This window comes from Mycena indigotica, assembly GCF_014461135.1.
Source record: "Mycena indigotica strain 171206Taipei chromosome Unknown Mind.scaff0001, whole genome shotgun sequence".
Lineage (NCBI taxonomy): Eukaryota > Fungi > Basidiomycota > Agaricomycetes > Agaricales > Mycenaceae > Mycena > Mycena indigotica.
The window spans coordinates 5920138-5933432 of record NW_023503000.1 but is presented as its reverse complement, the minus strand read 5'-3'; the positions used below and the strand labels follow the sequence as shown (position 1 = coordinate 5933432).

The 13295-nt window shown below is 50.0% G+C and overlaps 7 protein-coding genes across 7 annotated transcripts; 4 read left to right on the top strand and 3 right to left on the bottom strand.

The window, feature by feature from the left end:
* Positions 1-1086: 1086 nt before the first annotated feature.
* Positions 1087-2472, top strand: MIND_00167600 (BUB1 N-terminal domain-containing protein; the record flags this gene model as incomplete). Its single annotated transcript, XM_037358598.1, has 3 exons — positions 1087-1613; positions 1660-2275; positions 2329-2472. Exons 1-3 carry the CDS (start codon positions 1099-1101, stop codon positions 2470-2472), a joined length of 1275 nt encoding a protein of 424 aa, XP_037226508.1. The 5' UTR covers positions 1087-1098.
* Positions 2473-4313: 1841 nt separating this feature from the next.
* MIND_00167500 (uncharacterized protein) lies at positions 4314-5726 on the top strand (the record flags this gene model as incomplete). The annotated part of the gene is made up of 7 exons (XM_037358597.1): positions 4314-4449; positions 4497-4693; positions 4756-4851; positions 4897-5047; positions 5097-5288; positions 5340-5536; positions 5583-5726. 7 exons carry the CDS (start codon positions 4314-4316, stop codon positions 5724-5726), a joined length of 1113 nt encoding a protein of 370 aa, XP_037226507.1.
* Positions 5727-5769: 43 nt separating this feature from the next.
* Positions 5770-7295, bottom strand: MIND_00167400 (Peptide hydrolase; the record flags this gene model as incomplete). Its single annotated transcript, XM_037358596.1, has 9 exons — positions 5770-5815; positions 5862-5925; positions 5971-6096; positions 6153-6252; positions 6303-6389; positions 6438-6502; positions 6548-6701; positions 6748-7048; positions 7096-7295. The coding sequence occupies 9 exons, from the start codon at positions 7293-7295 to the stop codon at positions 5770-5772; spliced, it is 1143 nt and encodes a 380-aa protein (XP_037226506.1).
* Positions 7296-7483: 188 nt separating this feature from the next.
* On the top strand, positions 7484-8187 carry MIND_00167300 (uncharacterized protein; the record flags this gene model as incomplete). The annotated part of the gene is made up of 5 exons (XM_037358595.1): positions 7484-7550; positions 7600-7722; positions 7769-7899; positions 7952-8036; positions 8084-8187. The coding sequence occupies 5 exons, from the start codon at positions 7484-7486 to the stop codon at positions 8185-8187; spliced, it is 510 nt and encodes a 169-aa protein (XP_037226505.1).
* A 145-nt stretch (positions 8188-8332) lies between these two features.
* Positions 8333-9585, bottom strand: MIND_00167200 (uncharacterized protein; the record flags this gene model as incomplete). Its single annotated transcript, XM_037358594.1, has 5 exons — positions 9349-9585; positions 8915-9296; positions 8806-8862; positions 8552-8760; positions 8333-8497 (listed from the first exon to the last, which is right to left on the bottom strand). Exons 1-5 carry the CDS (start codon positions 9565-9567, stop codon positions 8333-8335), a joined length of 1032 nt encoding a protein of 343 aa, XP_037226504.1. The 5' UTR covers positions 9568-9585.
* A 298-nt stretch (positions 9586-9883) lies between these two features.
* On the bottom strand, positions 9884-10387 carry MIND_00167100 (uncharacterized protein; the record flags this gene model as incomplete). Its single annotated transcript, XM_037358593.1, has 4 exons — positions 9884-10066; positions 10110-10196; positions 10248-10283; positions 10337-10387. 4 exons carry the CDS (start codon positions 10385-10387, stop codon positions 9884-9886), a joined length of 357 nt encoding a protein of 118 aa, XP_037226503.1.
* Positions 10388-11865: 1478 nt separating this feature from the next.
* On the top strand, positions 11866-12629 carry MIND_00167000 (uncharacterized protein; the record flags this gene model as incomplete). Its single annotated transcript, XM_037358592.1, has 2 exons — positions 11866-12087; positions 12141-12629. Exons 1-2 carry the CDS (start codon positions 11881-11883, stop codon positions 12627-12629), a joined length of 696 nt encoding a protein of 231 aa, XP_037226502.1. The 5' UTR covers positions 11866-11880.
* Positions 12630-13295: the final 666 nt, after the last annotated feature.

Below are 13295 nucleotides of genomic sequence, written 5' to 3'. Positions count from 1 at the left end.
TGGAGCATTGGTGACCATAAACGCACCTGTTCGTTGTCTCATTTTTTACTCCTGATTGCCATACTGTAGGCGCCGAGACAGAAGACGCCGGAAGCAAGAGCGGCTTCAGCGATACTGTTCACTGCCACGTGCTATTTATGACGTAGTAAAGCTGAAAGAACCCCTTCCGCGACACAATTCTCCGACACAACGAGATCAAGGAAAAAGGAGGTGGCGACACCAGCTGAGCAAAGAACAGAATGAGATCCTCGATATAGTTGAGGCAAGAATACCGACACGAAGTTGCTGAGAGCAGTCAAGAAAGAGGACATATTGCTCTTGTGTCGTGAGGATTGAACGGGTAATAGAATTGGTCGATCTACTGTCTGTAACGTTAGATTTCTGAAGCAATTTCGCAAGTAAAAATATACCCACCGTGCCCTTTCCTCGGACATCGCCACCAACAGCAGGGAAATTGGTCTGCTCCCACAGCTGAACCCAAGTCCAGGGCAACGCCCGCCTGGTGGTAAAGACGGTCATAAACGGTAAATGACCCATTCCAGCCAGACATGCAGGGTCGAGTCGTGTTGGATCACACCTCGGGCCATTCCTCTCACTTCCAGGGCCATTGATTCGACCGGGAAGCCCAGAGGAGAGAGTCCTTTGGAGATTTGATTCGGCACTAGGATGAGTCGACTTGCCGAAACCGCGGAAGCGGGCGTGTGTGGCGATTCCAGCGTTGGTAGCTGTTTGGTGTGGTGGTCGGAGAAACTATAAAAGCCTTGATAAGCTGTTGCTGGCTATAGCCCTTCGTCTTGCGGATTTCGTAGGTTTGTATGTGTAGTAATAGAGCCTACGACATGTAGTCGCTGATTTTAATGCGCTTGAATTTGCCTGGTCATCCTCAGCCTTCAAGGTCACGTCGACTCGTAATGGACTGGACCGGTCGGATTGTGGAGGTAGACACTGTCGAGGGCTTTCACGTAGTGGTAGGTAGGGTTCCGTCGTTGCCCTGCGGAGCGCAATTGACTCAGAGAGATGAAAGCGGACTCGAATATGTTTGTTCTTGTTATGTATTTTCGCGATCACATGTCAAGTTGATTTCTCTTTGCTTTCACGATGACGACGGAATTCGATGTCTTCTCCGACGCCCCAGCCATCGTTGACTTTGACGTTCTCGAGGCATCCAAGGAGAACGTACAACCTCTTGCTTCTGGCCGCCGTGCCACTGCCCTTTCTGCGGTTCTCTCAACTCCACACGCCCAGCGCGATTCCCGCCTAGCTGCCACCCGAAATCGACTCCGCATCAATGTTGAGATCGCACTGGAAGACGATGAGGACGACCCTCTTGAAGCATATTGGCGGCTCGTCAACTGGACGCTAGACAATTACCCCCAAGGCCACAGCAATGAATCGGGGCTGCTTGAACTTCTCGAAGAGGCAACGAGGGTGTTGAAGGACCACAGAGACGGGATGTGGAAGCAGGAGATGAAGTACCTCAAGCTATGGCTGCTTTACGCCAGCTTTGTCGAAAAACCTACGGTCATCTACAACTTCCTCATTGCAAATGAAATTGGGACCGACATTGCGCTGCTGTACGAAGAACACGCTGCTGTATTAGAGAGGGATGGAAGGTGTGTCCTCCTGTTACTTTTTGCCAGTCGTTGACACTCTTCACAGACGGAAAGAAGCCGATGGCGCGTACCTTCTTGGTATTGCACGACGGGCTAATCCGCTTGAGCATCTCAAAGCCAAGCATGCAGACTTCCAGAAGCGAATGATGTTACCGGCCTCTTCTCCCCCCACAACTGCTGTTGCTGCCCCGTCAAGGCCATCTGAAGTGTCTCAACCCAGACGGACCGCCCTTGCAACTACGTCCACAGTCACTCCTGACTCTCTCCCCATCCGATCGCCCGCAATGCCTTCCTCTAACGGCGCTCGCCACTTCCAAGTATTCGAAGACCCGACCTCGCAGGTTGCCGAAGCTGGTGGAAACGCCTGGCCTGAACTCGGGACACGTAAAACACGTATCAAGGAAAATGTCCCAGAGTCAAAGAAGATGGCAGGGTCGACACTGAGGCAACCTGGGAAGAGTCGCAGGCTGGCTTCGACTACAATAACTTCGAGTATCATACCATACGTGGACACGGAGGAAGATCTAATGCCACCACCACCCACTTCGAAACAATCCAAGACACATAGCTCAATACCCCAAACGCCCGCCAAGAGCCAAATCCAGCCATTTATCGACGAGGAAGTTCCAGCAACTCCCAAATTTGTGCCGTTCAGGGACGAGGTGCGTCGTTCTCCTGTTCTCCTACTTGTTCTCGTCTCAACGTTCTTCCACAGGTCGCCGACCAGGCCCCCGTAATGAGCACTCCAGCCCCCGAATCTGTCATGAAGGTCAAAACGACAGCGGACATGCTTCATCTTGGGCCACTCTCCGAGGCAGAAGCTTTGCGGCGCGATCCTCTAAAGAACTACTCTGCCTAACTAGGCCGGCAAGGCCTTGAATGTACTAATAGTCATAACTACTTGTAAAGCGACTACGACCATCACGAATCGTATAATGAAAATCACTTGCGACCAGTAGATTCTCGAAGGTTTTGATTTTCTCGATGGGTACCACCAGTTGTCAGGTTTGTATTCAAGCCACTGTAGGAGTACAACCTCAAGGTTTGGTTATATACGCCTCGAAAACCAAGGTGATCCGGTTCCGATGGATGGTGTCCTTGAAGGCAATGAAATATGCGTGCTGTTCGGTGCTTGGGTGCCTCGTCGCCAACTTGAGACTAAGAGGGAGAGCATTTCTGATTTAATAGACGCTATCTTGACACAGTAAATGGAGGTCAATTTCCAGAGACTCCGGCCATTGTCTTCGCGCGGTTTTTTCTGTGGGTTTGACCAATGTGCCAGATCGAAGCAGGAGACCCGGAGACGGCGGCTGCGAGCATATTCCTGGAGCACTAGCTCGTCGGCCTGACTGAGTGCGACGACCCAGATAACTCGCAGCGAGTTGGGCGGAGCAGGGTATCGGAATCGCGCAGTAGGCGGATAGCGACGGGTGTGGAGTTGAGTTGATTGCTTCTGCCTTGAAGCTTGAGGGCTGTCATTTGATTTGTGAACCCCACAAGTTTGCGGCGTGTTGCAGTTCTCTGTTCTTCCCTTGAGTCATGAGCGTTCTGAGGTTGCAGCAGAGGAAGGACGAATGTACATGTTGGTTGCTGCCAGGCGGTCGAAGAAAAGAACAGACGACAATACTGGCTGGCCACATGGGTTGGCAGACTGCTAGTCCGAGCCAAGGACGATCAGACCGTTCATTCCTATTAGCCTACTTGCCCCAGCTAGAAGAGTTCCAGAAGAGCATGGATTAGTGCCCGCGGAGAAAGAAGCCGGAAGATGAATCGGAGACTGACCTACTTTATGGACGGCTTACGCAACGCAGGAGGGAGTACAAAACCGAGTGTGCTCCTGTCGTTCTTCACTGGTACTCAGTCTCCCGACAGCGATACACTCCTTCAAATGCCCCGCGCATCCTCCATCTTCCTCGTGGCCTTGTTTTGGGCTTCCTTTGCCGCTGCAGCCCCAGCTGTAGCGCTAGCACGACATGAGAGCTCAACAGTGCAAGGTTCTGTCGTCCCAGAAGCGCCTATTGTCGCCACGATCCGAGATGTTCAGAGTGTCGTTTTGCCAGATCAGTCCGAGTATGTGTCAAGGCTGCTTTCTTGGAAGCTACTGTCTGACCAAGTTTTCAGCTGTGGAGTCGAGAAATCCCGCCGTCGTAGTTTTCGCCGTCGCCATCCGTGATGACCCGAATTGCCTCCAACATATACCATGGAAACTTGATACCCCTCTGGTGAGGATTGAACTCGTTGGTCGAACAAACACTGACTCACAGAAAGTATAGCTGTTCATGCGAGAAAAGCTTGTTGATGACCTCATGATGTATTTTGCAAACGCTTGGAACAGACAAGTATCTGAAAGTTCAGTGAACAGCAGTAAGCGATTGAAAAGTTTGGTGAACGTGAAATCCCACGTGACATCACATTGGTCCACAAAACCATCTTCTGCCAGTGACCATCTGCGGCCGCGCATGATTTCAGTGACTCGTTTGACTCGTCCATTGCCTTGCTAAGAATGGGGACTGGGGGTGACAACCGGCTGGTACGGTACGGCGCCGTAGCCGTAGTACGGCGCCGTACTACCGTACCACTACAGTCCTAGTATTGTTTACAAAGCAATTGCGCAGATGACAAACGGCTTCACTTACCAACTGGACTCTCCCAACCCTTCGTTGAACATAGAATGGGTTTTGTCATTCCCCGCTCTCGGGAATGATCAAGCACGGCGTCTTCCCCCCGCCCCCGTTGCTATATATACGCACAACAAGACGAATTCCATGTTATCGACAATCGACAATTGGTAGCATGAGTTCCCTGAAGACCAAAATTCTTTTCACTGGCGCAACAGGTCTCAGATTCTCTCAAGTCCCAAGACGATGGCTGATCCCTTTCGAGGCTACATCGGGGGCTCTGTTTTAGAAAGATTCCTCTCTCGCCCCGATGCAGATAACTTCGAATTCACCGCGCTTGTGCGCGACACGAACAAGGCGGAAAAGCTTCGGGCATTTGGAGTGAAGACCGTTGTCGGCTCGCTTTCAGATGTGGCTCTGATAGAGAGACTAGCCAGTGATGCGGATGCTGTTTTAGCAACGGTTCGTAGTGACCTATCCCCCCCCCTAAAAATTACTAGCTTAAATCGCATGCGTACGGATAGGCGGACAGCGACGATCTCGCTGCGGCTAAGGCGACTTTGGCCGGTCTCAAGAAGAAGTTCGTGGCTACTGGTGTTCCATCCGTATATATCCACACAGTGGGTCTACTCATTCACTTGATACGCATTTTTAACGGCTTCTAGTCGGGAGCGGGGATCATTTTGGATGACGCCAAAGGACTCGCTGCGAGCGAAGTCGTGTACGACGACACTGACGCCGCCCAAATCGCATCCTTGCCTGAGACACAAATCCACCGCAATGTCGACTTGGAGATCATAAATGCTGACGTGGAAGGTTCGTCAGACTTATCCATAACTGTTCTTTCAACCAACAACGGTGACAGGATATATCAAAGGCTACATTGTCGTCCCAACGCTTGTCTATGGATTGGCCAGTGGAAAATTCGTCGACGCCGGAATCCAAAAAAAGCACACTATCATACACCCGTGGCTCCTCTCTTCTTCTCTGGGCCGTGGGAGAGTTGGAATAGTCGGTCAAGGCAAGAATGTCCTGACTAACGTCAACGTCGACGACTGTGTGTCCAAAATCGGTTGCGTACTAAGTACTATTTTAACATCCCCTGCAGTGGCGGACCTATACCCCCTTCTTTGGGACGCAATCATATCCAACCCACAACTTGGCCATGGACCCGAAGGACACTTTTTTGCCGAAAATGGCGAAAATACATTGTACGACCTGGCTAAGAAATTTGGAGAGGCACTGGTTGCGCTAGGCAAGATCGAGAACTCGGAACCCACCACATTCACGCAGGAAGAACTCGCAGTTGGTCAAGTCTCTATCATCATCCATTTCTCACTCGTTATTCCAGGGCTCCTTCATGGGACTTTTGGGTGGTAACGCTCGGTGTCGTGCAAATCACGCGCGTTCCGTACTCGGATGGAATCCAGTCAAGACCACGAAGGATTACTGGAATGGTTTACACGGAGAGGTGGAGTATCTGCTACGCAAGTAGATATCAACGTGACCGCGTCGCATCATGTGATAGGTATAATTCATCAACTAGAGAGCTCGACAGCAAAGGCTACAGCAAGCTTGGCGAACCTAGCACCGAAATAAGCAGGACTAAGGATGCTTGCTTCTCGCTTACTCATTTATATGCTCGAAAGAAAATTCCGGAGAAACATCGATTCGATCTTGGGCGGTATGTATGTCTAGAGAGAGCTCAGTAAACACACAAAGCAGCGGGGAATACCCACTGTCGTAGTTCTCATTGCCCATTAACCCCTCCGCCGCATGACAAGCCTGGTACCCAGCGCGATTCCATAGCAAATGGTCACTACCAGCGTTCTTCCTTTTGGATTCTCTGACGCATGGAATATCAACTGAAAACCACCCCTTAGGCTTCAGTCAAACATAAGACACGCAGGAAAACACTGACGGTATCGATCAACAAGCTGGCAGAGAAACGTGGATAGAGCTGCATCGACACCACTCGTTACAACATTGACGACTGGACTGGTGCCTGAGGCGACCCATGCCTAATCGAGGTAAGAAGTTGGAAGAGAATGCCGCTGCTAATTGTACCCACGGTCATATCGTATTGCTGCATCCCCTTGATTTCCTTGCGGGCGGCTTCATACGAAGCTACGATGTCCTGCGATCCAAGACCACCGCCCTAAATACGAGTGTCACGTCTTTTGGGGTCTGGAGACAAGACGAGTACCTCTTCGGCAGAGTAGAAATGAAACTCGAGAGGCGAGGTCGGAATGTAACCGCTGATCAAGAGCGCTAGATCTCGTCAGTTCTAACAGTGGAAAAATCGGGAGTACTTACCTCGATATGCCTCGAGAATAGTCACAGTGCCAGAGCCGTCGTCGTCCGCACCGGGAGCTGGAAGAAAAGGATTCTCTTGGTTAATACTGTCACAATGTGCGCCAATAACAGTAATCCCGTCGTCGATAGGTTCTCTCGGTTGAATGTGAACAATCTTGGGCCCTGTGAGCTATGGCAAGATTGACGAAGATGGTACCCACCACGGACGTCTGCTTCCAGTGGTGCTTGAAAGGCTTCACTGTTACCAATCGCTGTACTTGGGGGGTCGCCAGCTGCGTGGTATATTCTTGGATCTTCTTCAATAACCACTCCGAGCTAGCCTTCCCTGAATCCGAGTTGTAATAGCGCGTCTCGAAGGCACCGGTAAAGTACTCCAAATTAACGCGCATCTCCTCGATGGAAATCAGTGGTAGAATGCTCGCGACGAGGGTGGAGTTGGGGGTGGGGTAGGAATAACGCCGCTTTTCAAACAGCGTGCCAAAATTGGGGGGCAGATTCGTGCTTGAGTTAGATAAGCCAGAGGGAAAACAGATGCGAGGAGCACGCACACATCGAGATACTCCATCCCCAAACTCTTCGCGTAAAGTTTTTGTTGCTCTGTTATCCAGACCGGCTCGGAATCTTGGAATTGAACAAGACGCAGCTCATTCAAGTCGAGCTCGAAGCCTTCTGAGGTGAGATGAATACTCAAAAAGAGAAGGGGAGACCATACCTCCAACTCCGTGATGATTTTGGAACTGGTCGCCATCGAACTGGAGTACAGCTTGGATAGAATGGGATTGCGCCAGCCGCGCGACTAAGAAAAGAGACCAGATAAGAAGTAGGATCATGCCAGGAAAGAGAGACGAACGACTCTCATGGTCATTGACTTGGATGTGTTGTCCTCATCAAGCTCATGACAGTTCATGACAAGTCATCTTGGCGTGACCCTCCAGAATGTCCTCTAAACACAACCACCAAATCCTCGAAATAGAAGATGATGATGCTCGTCTTCAGCGAATTCGTTTGTCCTTCACAGGGCCTATAGCCCATGATCAACAGACTTTCTCCAGAAAATGCGCTCGAAAGACTGAATGCTTCAACCAGCCGGCCAATCAATGCAGACATGGCTAACATTCTGGGCTCTCCTCGCACTTTGGAGCTAGGGACGGGCAACAACGAGCACCTTCAAAATCGTAAGCTTAATGGTAATTGCTGCACATTTGTTCATACACCGTGCAGTTCTGGCCCGTGTCCAAGCATTCTTACCGGAAATGGAGGCCTCGAACGCTCTCGTCGCGCAAAGGGCTGAAGCAGATCCCAACAGTGTGGATATCGAGAACGTGGACGACGACGAAGCAGTGATAGAGATGGCAACTCCATTGGATTCACTCGCTTCCAAAAAAAGTTAACGATTGCTGGTAGAATTTGGGCCTCGGAGTTTTTGAAGATAAAAATGGGGATTATTCAACGTCAGAAAGCGACGAATCTGAGGAAGAGACAACATCAGGTGTGTCTACCGTCTTCCAGCCAAGTTATCACCTTATATTGGAACAGATTCGGAGAGTTCAGACGACAATGTGGTAATCAATCGGCCAATTCGACCACTGCCAAAACGCGGTCGGGCTCCCCCAGAAATCATTGTTCTGTCGGGAACATGACTCAATAATGTTGCCTGGCGTCTCAACATGGACAATGTAACGAGCAACCAATAGTTATGGGAGTATACAGCGATTACAAGGGTCTACAGTGACTCTATACCGTAGCTAATAGCGTTAAAATGTAATAAATAAGCGGCAAGGCCTACTACCAGTCGTGGAGTGACGTGCAGCCCGGTTTCGCGAGACCCAGACCTCCTCGAAGGAGGCTCGGCAAGACGAGCCCACCAATTATGGTGTTCTCGACGATAGCCTCGACGTCGTGGGGGGTGACACGTCCATACCAAACAGATGCACCGCCAGGGGTGTAAATCTGACAACGCAGTTCAATGAGAATGAAGTGAGAATTCGAGAAAAGCAGACGAACGATGGTCAGGCCAGAGTATCGGTGACCCCCAACATGCGAATTATACAGAATTAACGCGCGCTTGGAGTCTTGCATAGATTTGAGGCTGCTGACAACATGTTGTTCTCGGTCTTCTTCACTCCCTTCGAATTTTTCGAGGGGTAGGTCGATAAAATGCTCTAGCTGATTGTCTACCGTCCACCCACGTCGGTTGAGAGAGTCAGTGAATGCTAGAAATAGTCAGTTTGTGCTGCTCAAGTCAAGAACGGGCAAACCTCTCTCTAGTTTTGGCGCAGCAATTGCACAACGATTGTCGCGTCGTTTATGTGAGCCTGGACCAGCTTATATGAAGAGAAATATAGCTGGAGAGTCTGGAGCACGCACACATTGTTATTACACAGGCATATGGGAGTAGCCACGTCTGGAGACCGGGCTGGTCGTTTGACCCAAGAATTCGTGGGATGGCTGGGTCTAACGCGTTTTTCCAGAGTAACTGGGCTCCCTTGCTGGTAGGAGGGATACCAGTAACTGCTACGTAGTCTGGGAAGACTAAAACAGTCTCTTCCTCGCACACGGAAGCATGGCTGCCATTGAGGATAGTTATTTCGGTCGAGGCTGTGGTGTCAAACACTCCAGGAACGGTCGGATGAGAATGTGTTGCATGAGCAGACGACTTGTAGTGAGCAGAAGAGATATGTGAAGCCAAAGAGCCTCGCGTAGAGGTAACGTCTCGGTCCCAGTCCGTTTTGCCCGTTGAAACCAGTATCTGCCACCAAGGGTGAGCGTCTAAAGCATGTTGACATCATGATTCAACGCACCTGTCGGCGATACGGGTACACACTTCCCAGCATTTGCGTTTCCATGTCCACCTTGAAGCGTTCTGGGTACTCTGGGTGACCATCTTCACAAGGGTCTGCGCAACCGCGACATGGAGCGTCAGTAATAGGAACCTGAGCATTGACGAGTTGCGTTTTGATGTTTTGGGGGTCCAGCTCGTGGCCCAGCGCCCATGCTTTCAAGCGGCGGAGAGAGCTCATGGTGGGGCGAGAATGACCGCAGCGGTTAAGGATGACCAAAAGTTTCAAGTCATCAAGTTTAGAAATCTGTATCAGATGAGATAAGATGAACTACCACGATAAGATTACGCCTAAAATATGACACATCGAGTAGCTTTGCGATTGCCATGAAAATGCGGCGACTCGACGCATGCGGCCAGAGCTTGGTTAAACACACCACTCAGTCCTTTCATCGTCAACGCCGAGCATTCCACGCGCTGCCCCAATTTCCCGAGCCAGCATCAATCCTTCCGCAGTCGACTCGGACAACGAGGCAAGCTTTTCAATAGCTCCAGTATCATCCCGGGCATCTATTTGATTCGCGACAAGGATGAATGGGACCTTGGGGCAGTGGTGACTGAGCTCCACCATCCAACGCTGCTTCACATGCTCGAATGAAAGCCGGTTCCGGACACTGAAGCAACAAAAATGTCTGTTTGCGGATAGGACAAAGGCCGAAGTGTGTCGTACTCAGAAGAGCCTGAACATGATTCAATTGCTATGAAGAGCCGCAACCCACTTACCAACACAGTCAAAAAAGCCGACACACCAGCCTGGTCCAGGCAATCTTTGCCTTCGATTTGTCTACTTTCGGCATGGGAGTCAAAAACCTGTATGGCTCTCAAGCTACAGATCAGAACAGTCTAAGTCTGCTGACGCACCGTAGGAATGTAATTGGAGGGAAATCGGCCTGTCGTCTGAGAGATGCACATCGCTGTCTGTGGTTTGCATTTGTGGTTTGCGCACTCACCAGAGGCTGGGGAAGTGATGCATCACCACTGACAATCTCCCAAGATGTCATGAAGCTTCGCGGCTGGTGATCGCTGATGCCCAGGACGAAGCTTCATTGATCAGAGAACTGTCAAGAACTGTCAGTCAACTTAGACTCAAAATATACTGTTTTTTTACTTGGTTAGGGTTTGGTTAGGGTCAGGTTAGGTTGGTTAGTGTTTGGGTAGGGTTGGTTAGTGTTTGGTTAGGGTTTGGGTGAGGGAAAAGGTACGTTTGATATGCTGTTGGGGGACCTCTGGTAAGCTGCCAATAACGAAGCTTCATGACAGCTCTGACAACTGTCAGAGATATGAAGCTTCATTTCCCCGGGTAGGCCTGGTGCACTGAGTTGGTGACAACGCCCACACACCTTACCGACGCCTTGGTCCCCTACCAGAACGAGCTTGATAGACTACATCGGTAGTTGATGTTCAGTTACTGCGAGTGACTTTTAACCAAGTTGCCATGATTGACACAAAAGCGCTCGGTGTCATGCAGCGATGCCATACTATAGTAGCCATTTCAAGTTCACCAACTGACGAAAGTTGTTTATGACGCTGAGCATCCGAGATCTCTTGATTGAAGAGTAGGGTAGAGCACGGGTCAGGGTCAACCCGCAGGGTTTCAGGGTAGGGTCTGTCAGGGTCAGGGTCAGGGTACATCTATTTCTGAACCCGGCCAAACCCGGACCCTTTCAGGGTCAACCCGGAGGGTCCAATAAGCTGTTGTGATGGGACAATTCCCTATCTAAACATGATTTTTGTCAGTTTTTGGAAGACAAAAAAAATCATATGTCACTCATGTCACTCATGTGACATGTGACATAGAAGTAAATCAGATTGAATATACTCAAAATCTTGAGGAAAAGGTTACATATACTATATCTGAGCCAATATCATATAGCAAAATGTATATTATGTCAAAATTATTGTCCTAAATACATCTTCTGCTTCCATGTTTGCAACCCGTGGGTCAACCCGGACCCGGTTGGACCCGTACCCGGAAGGGTCAGGGTTAGTCAGGGTCAGGGTCAGGGTCAGCCTTCTGAGACCCGGACCCGGACCCGTGCTCCACCCTATTGAAGAGCCTTGCATGTCTGCAGTTATCTAGCAGGGGGCATACTTGGGCCTTCGTTCAATATCCAGGGAAAAGTTGGCAAAAGGTAAACATTGATCCCATCGATTCCTACGATCAACTCAGCACAACAACCCCAATTATGGCCCTAGACCCCTATGACTCTCATGCTTTACGCTCGCCAAAAACGACTTGCGGGACATCAGCGAATTAGACGCTGCTCAATTATAAACACGGAATCCCATACATCAACCCCCACCACCCAACACACCCTGGCCCTTGCTCTCCGAGCGCCTTAGTAGCACATGCATACTTGTACGCGGTATATAAATGTGATTCAAAAAAAAAAGTCACGGTACCGTGACAAAGAGAGTTCGAGTCAGTTTGATCCCAATGATGATGATGTCTGATTCCCATCACAACTTGACTTATTTTCTGACTCCATCTACTATGACCACCACTGAACTGTCGACCGCTAAGCTGTCCACCAGTGAACTGCCAACCATTGAACCGCCGACCACATTCACCTCTCCGAAAGAATTGATGCCCTCCGCACCACCTTTCAAGTTGTCGACTCAGAAGGAGATCGAGGAAGATGAAATCCAACTCGAAGCCCACCTTACCAGCGGTATGATCCGACCAGATGAGCGCTACCTGGTGAGTCGAGTCTCAGCAATGCTGGATTGGAGTAGGGCTAAAACTACTTTGAGAAACTTCGTTACAACAACTGGACACTCATTGTCCCCGGCAATCCGGTGGTAGCCCAGCAGCTGCTCCATACTTTGAAAGCTCGTCGGGAAACCTGCGTGGCGGAGCATGCCGTGGCTCAACGACGTCTTCATGAAATCATATCAACCGTGAATTTTCTCCGGTCTCAAGTGGACGAAGGCAGCAAGAAGATTCTTGATGCGGAACGGGATATCGGTGATGCGTGCCAGGCCTTTCACAAAACAGGACTTGTGGTCGGCCATGATGGTTGCGTTGTCTGTCGCCCGGAGCATGCCGTGGCTCAACGACGTCTTCATGAAATCATATCAACCGTGAATTTTCTCCGGTCTCAAGTGGACGAAGGCAGCAAGAAGATTCTTGATGCGGAACGGGATATCGGTGATGCGTGCCAGGCCTTTCACAAAACAGGACTTGTGGTCGGCCATGATGGTTGCGTTGTCTGTCGCCCCAAGTTTCCCATTGCCGTTTAAGTCGAGGGTTCAAAGTTACTCAGGTTATCGTGTCATTGTCATTGGCTTACATTTCTTGACATTTTATCGATTGTATGTATCTATCATGATGTACATGTACAGCTACTATCAGATTGTGTTTTTCAAGCGTTTCCAGCGAGGGAGACCTATTAGTAAATTGGATTGACAGAACTTGAACACAGACCAAAAATGAATAGGATTTTGATGAGTGGAGAGATTATGGACAAGCACGATAAGGAACGAGAACGATTAGAAGGCTGAAGCTCATACCAGCAGGGTCCGATGGCTGAGTCAAGTCAACGACTTCGGATTGCGTCGAATACTCCCGCTTCTCCTCCCATCCACCAAGCGCTCGAGGTTGCAAGGACTTCTTTGTATCGTTCAATTTGTTGCCTGTTCCCCCTCTTGGACATAGGACAACTTCTTCCGCATCTGCACAAGTTGCGCCAACAGATGCTTTCTCCCTTCAAGTTCGGTAATCTCGGTAATCATCTTATCCTTGAGTCAAAGTTCTTTCTCCTTCCGCACCTCCAGATGTTCTTCCCAATCTGTTGGCAAATGATCTTTCAGGTCCGCGACCTCGCCATTAAGCTTCAGGTTTGCGGCGAGAGAGTCGACGGCATGATCTTGAAGGGTACGGTTGGTGGCTTGGATCATGATCTTAAT